At 44.7% G+C, this 12500-nt stretch overlaps 1 protein-coding gene across 6 annotated transcripts in view; it reads right to left on the minus strand.

The window, feature by feature from the left end:
• Nucleotides 1–12500, minus strand: part of LOC123504703 (ras-related and estrogen-regulated growth inhibitor-like protein) — a 47510-nt gene that overhangs the window by 29554 nt on the left and 5456 nt on the right. For 4 of the 6 annotated variants that reach the window (XM_045255443.1, XM_045255442.1, XM_045255441.1 and 1 more), the window contains exon 2: nt 12146–12427. The exons of 1 other annotated variant lie outside the window; for it this stretch is intronic. Coding sequence is in view for 1 of the 5 variants with exons in the window: in XM_045255439.1 (XP_045111374.1) it covers nt 578–600 (23 nt within the window). In the remaining 4 variants the exon portion in view is untranslated. Of the gene's footprint in view, nt 1–577; nt 1100–12145; nt 12428–12500 lie in introns of those variants that run through there. One more of the 6 variants, XM_045255439.1, reaches the window with a different exon arrangement.

Genomic DNA, 12500 nt, shown 5'->3' on the forward strand with positions numbered 1-12500 from the left:
TGGCGCGGGTCACTACCCCCAAGACATTCAGTATTCATGCCTCAACCATCAATGACTTGCAATGGCATTTATTTTTCCTGTCACGCAAAATGTTTGTATTTTAACCCTGTGAAACTTGGTGAAACGATTATACGCTGACAGGTAAACGTCAAAGGTGCAACACGAGACTGCCAACCCTACTGCGTTAGGTCCGTGGTCATCTAGCGACTGACGCCCCGCCCCGCCCGTCCGCACCTCATCTGCAACACTTCACCCGCGACAAGCCCGACACGACATGTGAATGTTATGAACCTGTCACTCCTGACTCTTTCGGGACACAAGCAAGGCCACGGCGACTCAACAAACAGATTAAAACACGGTCAATGGATTCTGTCAATAAAGAGTCCAAATAAAACATCTGTGCGACTTCTGAGGCATCAATTTCTAACAGGTTGCATGGAAGAACCTAGAAATGATGTGGATGAGGAGTGATGGAAACACTCTCTCGCCAGAAAGCCTCCAGTATCTTATAAAACTTTTAATGAATACTTCACTTCACTGACGCTGCTCCAAGACTCCTCACCACAGCCACACTTACCCCGACTTGGTGTTGAGCACCATGCTGGAGGAGTGCGAGTGTCTCACGCAACCACAATGCAGCTCGATGGATTAACTGACGCGCTGAAGCTGAAATGTTATTTGACGTTCAAACTGCCCAACGCCTGAACCAGTGTCTGTGCAAGAGCAGGAAGCCACAATGATGATCGCCCGTCTTCAGACAACAACAGCTACACGCACGTCAATGATGTTCCTTATTTCTTTCAGAGTGCAATTATCAGCTAGCGTTCACGTCAGCTAATCACGTTCACTAAAGCTGGGATTAACTGCCGGCGTGGTGATGAGCGGCGGTGGAGGCGACGTGGGAGCTGCTGCTGTTGTCCTCCCGTCTGACACACTGATTGTAATTTTAACTATGGGGTCTGTGTGTCGCCTCGGCCGCGGCACCTTGTTGGCACTGCCCGACACGTAGGTGGTGGATGCCCCGGGAGGTGGCACGCGAGACCACTCACACAAGTTTCCCTCGTGAACAATGAGAACTTTACGTCCTCCCTGATACACAGAACGCCATCCCTCATGATACCATCTGACCCACCGAGGAGTCATGAAGATTCGCAGTGACTTAGCATGGTGGATATAAGAGAAAAGGACAAGAAGAGGAAAGACGGAAAATAGACACGCGAAGCTGGCAACGTGGAGGATTGGGAAGAGGGAGGGAAGGGGCAGACCGAGGCCATGAAGGAAAGTGCCAAATTCTCTCTCTCTCTCTCTCTCTCTCTCTCTCTCTCTCTCTCTCTCTCTCTCTCTCTCTCTCTCTCTCTCTCTCTCTCTCTCTCTCTCTCTCTCTCTCTCTCTCTCTTCGGTAGGGGTTACGGAAAAATGTATTAAATAGCTAAATATTTTCAGTGAGAGAGAGAGAGAGAGAGAGAGAGAGAGAGAGAGAGAGAGAGAGAGAGAGAGAGAGAGAGAGAGAGAGAGAGAGAATCTACAAATTACACGCATAGAACCTGAAAAAAAAGTCGCACCATCATTCCTCCATTGTTCAAAAGTAATGTGAACAAGTCGAGGTAGGAGAGATCGATAAGTCTCCAGCATGCATCAAGACCCTTGCTTCCTCCACGCCAAGGTTGTAAAAGTGGTACTCGATGGGCGGCCACCCTTCAGATGAGAAAGAATGAAGACCCGTGACATACCATTTATCACTTCAACTTCCTTCTCTCTCTCTCTCTCTCTCTCTCTCTCTCTCTCTCTCTCTCTCTCTCTCTCTCTCTCTAACTACTTTTGGCACGCTAAAAGTACAAAGCTCCTCATCCTCCCACCCCTCCTACTTTCCTTTCCTCAGAAGTGTTTATATTTGAAAATTTCCAAGCATTATTGTACATATTTTTAGCAGCACTGTTTCCTCGTCAGTTTCCTTCTCCTGAGTTTGAAGAATCCTGGGAAGTTTTTGCTATTGACTCCAGAAAGCACAATTAGAATTAGAGGAAACACAGTTCACAGGTATGGGGTTTTAAAATGTTCCTCGTTCCTGCGAAGTGTTGTTGTTGGTGACGGCGGATGGTGACGGAGAACCGGTGGGAGTGTTTACAGCTAAAAAAGAAAAGCGATAGTAATCAGTATGCCTTTGACGTCAGTGGCTACCGACTAGTATATACATACAAAATAATGCAGTGTGTGCCAGGGAATTCAGCATCGTATACACTGACTGGCAAACAAACCTCGATCAGAAACAAAACGAACCCCATCCACTTCCCATTTCTGCTTCCATAAAACACAAAACATCACAGCCACTATTTTGTAGGCATCATAAACACAATGTCTCGCAAACACACGTTTATGTGGAACAGAATGCTCGGGTACATAATTCTCAAGGAAAGGAACAAAAAGATGAAAAATAATATCGCACCTAGTACACTTTAAAAACTGGCTTCTGTTTCCAAGCTAACTAGTGTCCCGTCCTTGGCTCAGCACCTCAAGCAAAGGAAGAACGGAGAAACAAAAAGGAGTGCCCAATAAAGCAGCAGAATGTTAAACTTTAAGAAAATGTTAGTGAAAAAATTACACTTTCTAATCTTAATATAGAGAACAAACTCGATCATCCTCCGAAACATCACTCAACAAATCCTTCTGTTTCGTAAGTTGGAGGTTGACCTTGAGTACACAAAGAAAGGATGAAAAAGTAGTCGATTCATTTGCTTGCTTGTGAAATACTCTCATCTAAAGAACAAACTCGATCTTCATCAGAACACTATCCAATAAATTCCCGTGTTTCGCTTCTCCTCGCACAGTTTTGTTAATTCTCTCTCTCTCTCTCTCTCTCTCTCTCTCTCTCTCTCTCTCTCTCTCTCTCTCTCTCTCTCTCTCTCTCTCTCTCTCTCTCTCTCTCTCTCTCTCTCGCTGTCTTGGTGGAGGAAGACCTTGGCCGGTATCACAGTTACCTACAGAGAGGCACACCCACACCTGCCACCTCGCGTTACCCCAGGAAGAGCCACATACGCGGTACAAAAAGATGTTTTCGGCGTCAAGGTGAGGCTGGAGTAAACGTTTGGCGCAGGTGTTGAGAAGCAGGTAAGCGGAAGAAGGCTTAACGGGGAGACAGCGGATAGGGGAAACGAAGGGTGAGAAGGGAGTGATAAGGCAACAGTTTCCCCCACAATAGTTACCTTCGTTTGGAAAGGATCTAAAACAATAAATCTTTAAGTATATAATGATTTATGAAACAGAAAATAAAAGTAAATACAGGAAGCCACTGATCCCATAACTAAACTGGGCATATTACAAAAAAAAAAAAAAAAAATCTATATTCTGTGGAGCGTCTTAAAGAATTATGCGTCATCGTTAAGGGCATTCCATCCTGCGGCTCACCTTCTAGTGTCTTCCAGTGTCCTTGGATTCGCAGCGCATAACGTCCTGCAATCCGCGACGCCATTGTCAAGTTCTTTAAAAAACAAACAGACGATAAATTTGCCAGTAACATTTTTCCTTTTATATCGACTCACAGAAATGTATCGACGCACAATGAAACACGAGTCTTCAGGAAGTTTTGCAGATCTCCGGAGAGGTTAAGATATGTCCTCTAGCAATCAATGTCGTCTTGGGCTGAGTGTCTCACAGTGCCTGGTTGGCTGGCTGGGAGGCGGCGTGGGCAGCTGGTGGTGAGGCACCGCGGGGAGAGGCCCTGGTGTCCCCTGTCTCGTAAACAAAATACCTCCGGGTCCACCGCTCTCAACACACAAACTTAACAGCTACACTCAACCTTCACCTTTGCTCCTCTCCATCATCTTCCTGTTTCTTACACTCCTTTATCTACATAACGAAACAGAAACAGTCGAGCAGAGGCAGATAAACCTGAGACGCTTGTGACTCTTCCTGTTTCGCGCGATGGAAGGTCACCATAACAAACCCTTCAGGAAAAAGAAGAAAACATGCGTAAAATCAACGTCATAAATTATAAAAGAGAGAGAAACATTTACCAGAACCAGAAGTGGCCGTGTCGCGCTGGCAGTCCCACACAATACTTCCTGGTGCCTTGAGGGGGCCGGGGAAGGTCAAGCAAATATCCCGGGGAGTAAGAAAATAAACACGTGCAGTGAATTATGCACGACGATAAATAATTTACGGGACGGGGAACAGAAGTGCGTGAAAATGAGTGACGCAGGATGCTGTCGCTACACCACACAACACTCGCTTCCTCTCCTCCTGTAACTCTGGGTAAGCGGGTGAGGTCACGGAGATTTATCAGGTATATCTTGCCCATAAAAGTAAGATGACTAGACTTACATGGTGTTGGTGTGGGTAAATAGTTATTAGAAAGTTTAGTGATTCATTTATAAACAGAGAGAGGAAAAGAGAGAGAGAGAGAGAGAGAGAGAGAGAGAGAGAGAGAGAGAGAGAGAGAGAGAGAGAGAGAGAGAGAGAGAGAGAGAGAGAGAGAGCCTTCCATCTGACCAAGACAACAGAGAGACGCCCAAAGATAAATAAACACATAAAGACAAACAAAAGGGGGAGAGGATTAATTGGCGGATTCCACACACACACACACACACACACACACACACACACACACACACATGCTAGCTATTTCTACCGTGTCATGTTACCCGCCACAGGAAGAGGAGAGAGAATGACCAAGCTCGTGCTCCGTCCCGCTGTTGCCTCCCGCTGGGGAATGACGGAGTGAGTGAGTGAGTGAGGTGTTCGTGTGGTGAGAGAGGAAAGGTGAAGCGTCCCGGTGTGAGGAGGGAATGCTGATGCTTGTGACATGACGGTGTTCAAAACGATGATGATGGTCCTGATGATAACAACAACACGCTGGTAGTTATAGTGGCTGAATAATATGTAGTAGTAGTGGTAGTAGTAGCATCGTCATCATCATTATCATCAATAGAAGTAATGGTAGTAATAGTAAAAATAGTAGCAACAACAGCAATAATACCATTAATAACAAGGGGACGGTATTACACAGGGCTGGTACCACCATCTTTATCCTCATCACCACCACCACCACCACCATTATCAATCTTCACTCTTCTACTACATGGTAAAGAACTTCCAAACGTTTACTCATTTTCATCGGATGTCTCTATGTCTACGACCATGCCAACAATAACACTTTTTATCTCCTCTTTCCGTGAAGTAGTTCTTTAACCTACACATCGTAACTAAGAACGCAACAAAGTCACTCATCGCTTGTCGCAAAACTCGCTAATAACTCAGGGGAGGAGAGAGAACAGACCCTTGCGCAATTTTTTTGAAGTGGACATTGGGAAGGGTTGGAGGAGACACGAGATCGATGTTGGAAAGGTCAATACTTCTTGGTACATTAATAGTTCACTAGTGCCATCCACGATTCGGAGAACACAGAGACTAGTGAACTCTTGTTGTCGAAACTTCCTCATCTGCGTCGCTCTCACGGCCGTTCCAGGTGAAACAAAAATACCAAACAAGAATAGAGAGTAGGAAATAATGAACTCTCGTCTATCGTTTATTTGGTTATGAGTGCGGAAACTGAGCGGATCCAAAGTATAACTGAAGCAGAAGAAAGGAGAAAATATAATAATACTTAAATGTACTAAATATATGTACAATTTAGAAGTCAGTATTCGCTCCCGTCTATTGTGTATTTGGTTAGGAATGAAGCATATGAGTAGTATCAGAAGAGGAGAGGGAAGGAGACAATATGTGAAAGGTGCTGATAATCTTACTGTAACTATAGTGAGGGATACAAATATATATAGTTGGTAGAAAAGAATTCGCTCTCGTCTGTTGCCTATTAGAGTACAAGTGTATAATAGAACATACGTGGGAACAGTATTATATGCTAGACACACAAATAATGGGAGATTAAATAGGAAAGATGTTGGTTGGTACGCTCACTTTAACGAGAGAGAGAGAGAGAGAGAGAGAGAGAGAGAGAGAGAGAGAGAGAGAGAGAGAGAGAGAGAGAGAGAGAGAGAGAGAGAGAGAGAGAGAGAGAGAGAGAGAGAGAGAGAGAGAGAGAGAGAGAGAGAGAGAGAGAGAGAGAGAGAGAGAGAGAGAGAGAGAGAGAGAGAGAGAGAGAGAGAGAGAGAGAGAGAGAGAGAGAGAGAGAGAGAGAGATTAAAGTCGTAGAGAGAAAGAGGTAAGAGATGATATAACCATGAACACACACACACACACACACACACACACACACACACACACACACACGTTCCACAACATTTCTACCTGATCTACTCCCAGAAAAGATACCTTCAACACCTGCCACTATTCATTTCTTTAATTCCCTCAAGCCCACCCTCCCTCCACACTCAAACCTCAAGGGACGGCTCCTCCCTGTCCCTCTCTGTCGTCTAACGAGGAAATACATCTTGCTAGGAAGGTTGAGGGCATCTTTAATCATGCCACCTTTTCGCCCCTCCGCTCACCCGACCAGCTGCTACGGGCGACTAAGAAAGAAGGAACGGAACGGATTCAAGGTCGCTGCTCTTGAACTGTCACTGCACTTTTGTATACAAGTTCTTAGCTGTGTTTCCCGCCACTCGTCACGCCACGCGATGCTCAGAGTATGGTGCAGTGTGCGCCTCGTTGCGGAAAGGTTGGGGATCTTGACGTACGGTAGATTATCGGTGAGAAAGGGTAGTCTTCTTTTGTGTTGATATAATTGGTGGTAAGGGAATTATGCAACGTTCAATGGTAGGTCAAAAGGGGGGTGGGATAGTTTTATTTCATTATATTTGTCTCTCGTTTTCTTTTTTCTTTAAAGTATCTATTTATTATTAATGTTAGTCCCATTCGTAACTTCACGTACTCCTGCACCTTCTTTCCTTGTTCTTGTTTCTTCTCCTCCTCCTCCTCCTCCGTCTTCTCTTGTACTGTCCTATCTCTCTTATCTGTAGCCATTAAGAAGTAGTTACCAAATAGCCTCGAAAGGACCAAAAGGTCTGTTGCTGTTTGGCTTTCTTTTGTATTCCTTTGTATTCTTCTTCTTCCTTCTCCCTCTCTTAAGATGATCTCCGTCGTTCTACAACTATAATAAGATTTAAATGTGACTACTTATTAAAACTCGTTAATATTAGCGTAATAAATAATAAAACAAGCACACACACACACACACACACACACACACACACACACACACACACACACACGCACGCACGCACCTTTCCACGCTACAACCTGAGGCAAAGTTGAAGGTAAACAAATGTGACAGCAGTTAATAATCAACAAAATCATGCTATCGAAATATGAAAGCGAAGAGAAGACGCCGATGAGAGCGAGGTAAGTGAACGTTGCATCATCCTCAGACGAGACGCGACGGCGAAACAAAATTAAAAGAGAGGAGCGGGAAGGAGAGGGAGAGAGGGAAGATAAGAGAGGAAAGATGAAAGGCGAGGAGAGTGGAAGAAAGGAGATGGTAGCTGGAGTGGTGTTTACAGACATACATTTGGGGGAAAAGAGAGAGAGAGAGAGAGAGAGAGAGAGAGAGAGAGAGAGAGAGAGAGAGAGAGAGAGAGAGAGAGAGAGAGAGAGAGAGAGAGAGAGAGAGAGAGAGAGAGAGAGAGAGAGAGAGAGAGAGAGAGAGATGGAAATAGGTAGGCATGTTTCGTATGTGTAGGCCTGGTAAATTCTTCAAACTTCCCTCTTCTCCTTGTGCTCTTATAAAGGACAGCGATATAGAGAAATACATGCAGACAGATAGAGACGGACAGAGACGGTGACAGATCAACGGATACATATAAACAAAGGCCATTTGCAGCCTCACTTACAGTATGTTCCTACGAATACAAATGAAAAAATAAATAAATAAACAACAGTGATATACACAAACACAGACAAAAAACAAACAAACAAACTTTCTTTACATTCCTATAATTAAAAAGAGACGAATAGAAACACAGATTCTCAAAAGATAGAAAGACCAAAGACAAAAATAGAATCCTTTCCCACCATCCTTAACTTTCCTGTGACTGATAAAGGTATACATAAACATAGAAAATACGAAAAGCAGAAAGACACACAGTAGGACACATCACAGACCAAGCATTTTCATAGGTCTTATAAGCAATCCAGCCAGCCACGCGACATGCATGCGAGGCCTAAGGCAACACTAAAATTGATATGCCTTTGTATAAACTCCACTGCGAGTCTGAGGATCGATGTGAAGCCTAACATCATCCAGATAGCACCTCTAAAGAAAATGATGAAGGGCGCCAAGCTCGGGTATAGGAAGGGGAAGTGTGAAGGGAGGGGAGAGGGGTTAGTATCAAGATTCCAGTCTGGCGGGTGGTTATTCTCCCGTCTGGTTGTGGTGGTGGTGGTGGTGATGCAGGGCGGTGACTTGCTGTGTGTGTGTGTGTGTGTGTGTGTTTCACTGTTTGATCTGCTGCAGTCTCTGACGAGACAGCCAGACGTTACCCTACGGAACGAGCTCAGAGCTCATTATTTCCGATCTTCGGATAGACCTGAGACCAGGCACACATCACACACCGGGACAACAAGGTCACAACTCCTTGATTTACATCCCGTACCTACTCACTGCTAGGTGAACAGGGGCTACACGTGAAAGGAGACACACCCAAATATCTCCACCCGGCCAGGGAATGGAACCCTGGTCCTCTGGCTTGTGAAGCCAGCGCTCTAACCACTGAGCTACCGGGCGTGTGTGTGTGTGTGTGTGTGTGTGTTTCACTGTTTGATCTGCTGCAATCTCTGACGAGACAGCCAGACGTTACCCTACGGAACGAGCTCAGAGCTCATTATTTCCGATCTTCGGATAGGCCTGAGACCAGGCACACACCACACACCAGAACAACAAGGTCACAACTCCTCGATTTACATCTCGTACCTATTCACTGCTAGGTGAACAGGGGCTACACGTGAAAGGAGACACACCCAAATATCTCCACCCGGCCGGGGAATCGAACCCCGGTCCTCTGGCTTGTGAAGCCAGCGCTCTAACCACTGAGCTACCAGGCGTGTGTGTGTGTGTGTGTGTGTGTGTGTGTGTGTGTGTGTGTGTGTGTGTGTGTGTGTGTGTGTGTGTGTTTCTATATGTGAATTTGATTACACTGAATATATTCATGCTTCTTATGCATCTATGTTTCTTACTTGTTTGTGTTTCTCCGTGTGACGAGTATGTTAATATCGTATTTCCTGTTCTATGCAATGACGAAGTAATAGATTTTGCTTTTTATGCTATGCAATTTGAAGTTTGTATTCTCTGCAGTAAGAAATAATTGTATGAGGTTCTAAAAAAAAAAACATAAAAAATAAAACTACAGATTCTACTCTTTCTACTACCTTTACACGAGCATACAACACTCACAGCAGTGATAAAAAAATACACTTAAACCACACACACACACACACACACACACACACCATCAAACCGAACAGGCCACAACAACTATCCCTCTGCACAAAGCGCCTGCATACACTCCCACATACAATAAGAACAATAAACGTCAATACATTCCACCAGACACCAAACGTTATCATCCAATAAAGAACAATTACTATCAGTCATCTTTCACACATCAGTCCACCTCAAGTGAATGAAACAGGATAAGCAAATCGGCGCCTGGGTTTGAACTTTGAAGGAATTTAAAGTGTTCAAGGTCGAGATGCCAGGAGCAGACGACGCGCACCACAAAGGGGAGCCTCGAATGAAAGGGGCGATGCAGGTTGGGGCGAGAGAGCAGGGCAGGGTGAAGGAGCTGTGTTGAGGACAGGCTGGGAGAAAAGGAGGAGAGAGGTAAAGGGTCTGGCTCAGGAAGGTAGACAGAAGTGAAAGATATTAAGGTTGTCTATTAATACATTTGGCACTGACCACGAGAGAGAGAGAGAGAGAGAGAGAGAGAGAGAGAGAGAGAGAGAGAGAGAGAGAGAGAGAGAGAGAGAGAGAGAGAGAGAGAGAGAGAGAGAGAGAGAGAGAGAGAGAGAGAGAGAGTGGGCGAATACAATGGATGATAAACGAAGAAAAACTTGAATTTTAAGAAGGAGGAGGAGGAGGAGGAGGAGGAGGAGGAGGAGGAGGAGGAGGAGGAGGAGGTCGTACGTACTTTGTAATTCTTCATCCCAGCATAATTAAAGAGATACACAAACACGTCAACTAAAGTAAACAAAAGGAAATAAACACGAGGACCAGAAGAGAAAACGGACAAACATACAACTACTCTCTCTCTCTCTCTCTCTCTCTCTCTCTCTCCCGTCAGTAACCTGAGAGCCACCTCGTCAGTGTCACCGTCAGGAGCACAAAACACCACAAAGCGAACTGACAGACGTCGCAGCGGATTAGAGTGACGACGACGACGACAACGATGATGATAATGATGATAATGATGATGATAATGAGGAGGGGGGGGAGGAGGAGGAATGTAATAATAATCTGCAACGTGTTTATTTACATTTGTTGCGGCTTTTTGGTGGATAAGGTGAGTGTTTTGTTTTTGTTGGAGGTTTTCATTGTTGTTTTTGTTTTTGTTTTTGTTTTTGTAGTAGTAGTAGTAGTAGTAGTAGTAGTAGTAGTAGTAGTAGTAGTAGTAGTAGTAGTAGTAGTAGTAGTGGTGGTGGTGGTGGTTGTTGTTGTTGTTTTAGTTGTTGTGTTTTATTTTTCCTCGTTTTCTTAACATTGTACATGACATCGTTTCTTGTCCAGTTGTTGTCGTTGTTTTTGTTTTGTTTTTGTCGTCGCATTTGTTGTGGTGGTGGTGGTGGTTGTGGTGGTAGTGATGTCCAACATACGAACGGCAAGCCATTATTGCATATTCCACTTTTTTTCGATAATGATATTCCCTGTCTGTTCCCTCCAGCTGTTGTCGTTGTTGATGATGTTTTCGTTGTTGTCTTCGTTAGTGGCGCTTTTCCTCTCATTTTTCTCCTCGTTGCTGTCAGTTTTTTTCTGTTGTGGGCGGGATGAGTAAGGGAAGTGAAGGGAAAAGGGAAGGGAAGGGAAAAGATGGGGAAGAGCTGGGGAACCACAAGCCAAAACGAGCCAAGTTATGGACCTGGGCACGGAACGGAAGAACACAAAACAAGCGATAATTTTGGGAAGCGCGGGCAGAAGTTTACAGATGAAAAACTTCTTCACGTAACGCTTAGTTTACATGCACCTCTCAAATAATGTAGTGTTAGCATGACAACTCGTGTTTTTCTTTTACAAATTTTCCTTGAAACGTCAAAACTTTATCATATTCCACCTTGAATGTGTCCAGGAATTCAATTTACATGGTATAATAGTAATGTTTTGTAGCTATGTAAATATGTGTATGTGTGTGTGCGTGTGTGTAGCAGCCGCATGAGTGACAACGGTGACACCCACACCTATACATCAAATCTGCGCCACACGGATGCTTCACGTGATTGCTCATAATGACATGAGCTAAAAAAAGCTGGAGGGAACCGAGCGGCAACACTGGTGACAAATGGCGACAATATTAGCATCCTATTTTTTTTTTATCTAGTGGCTCAGGCGCAGGTGAAGGAACAGGAGTACTGCGAAGAGACAATGTGGAAAGTGGTGGCGGGCGGTCCGTGATGGATAATGCGTCCGTGTTCAAATAAATGGTGCGTTTCAAGGTTCGAGTGAGTGAGAGAGTGAATGTAGTCAGAAAGGAGGTGAAAAAGAATGAAGGAAAGAAAGGCAGGATTTAGGTTAAGAATAAGTGAAGATGAAGAGTGAAATGGATACGGTGAGACTAAGAAAGAAATGAATGAGTGAGTGATGAAAGGAAAGAAAGAACGAAAGACGAAAAAAAAATGAAAGGAATGAATGAGAAAAAAATATGAGATCTAAAGAATATGAAGACAAGGACACACAAAAAGGAGAGAAGTGCAAACAAAAACAACAATCACTTCAATCACTACCGACCTAGTATGAGATAATCCAAGACTAGATGACCAAAGTGGCGCATCTCTAACTACCTCGTTTAGTGGTGTAGCTCTGCATTCCGATCACCTGCTCGAACAGACCCGGATGAAACAACAACGACACAACTGCGATGCTTCAGGTATAGGAAAGCAGGGAATAGTTTGCATGAGACCCTTTCAGGAACATTAGAGAAAAGCATCAAAAGACACCACAACTTCTCACACACACACACACACACACACACACAGCAGGACTCACCTGGCTGTGTTTACCAATGGGATGCACGAGGAGGAGTTGAAGGAGGGATTCAGGTTGGCTCAGCTCCCAGTGGGCGGCGCTGAAGGTGCAGGTGGATGTGGCAGCAGCAACTGACGTGATATGGTCGCCAACTCCGCCACTAGTCATTCCATTCACCACAACCACCACAATCACCACAGTGATGTCTCGGCACACAGTCCACACTAAACAATGCCACAATGCACACTGCAGGAGTTCGTTCGTCTTCCGTTACGTTCGTTCTCAGCTCGTGAGCTATGGTACCTGAAGAAGAATACTTAGTAATTTTTTTCTGAGTACATCTGGCTAGAGGCGGTGCCTTTCTCAGAACACCTGC

The sequence above is a fragment of the Portunus trituberculatus genome, chromosome 17, assembly GCF_017591435.1.
Source record: "Portunus trituberculatus isolate SZX2019 chromosome 17, ASM1759143v1, whole genome shotgun sequence".
Lineage (NCBI taxonomy): Eukaryota > Metazoa > Arthropoda > Malacostraca > Decapoda > Portunidae > Portunus > Portunus trituberculatus.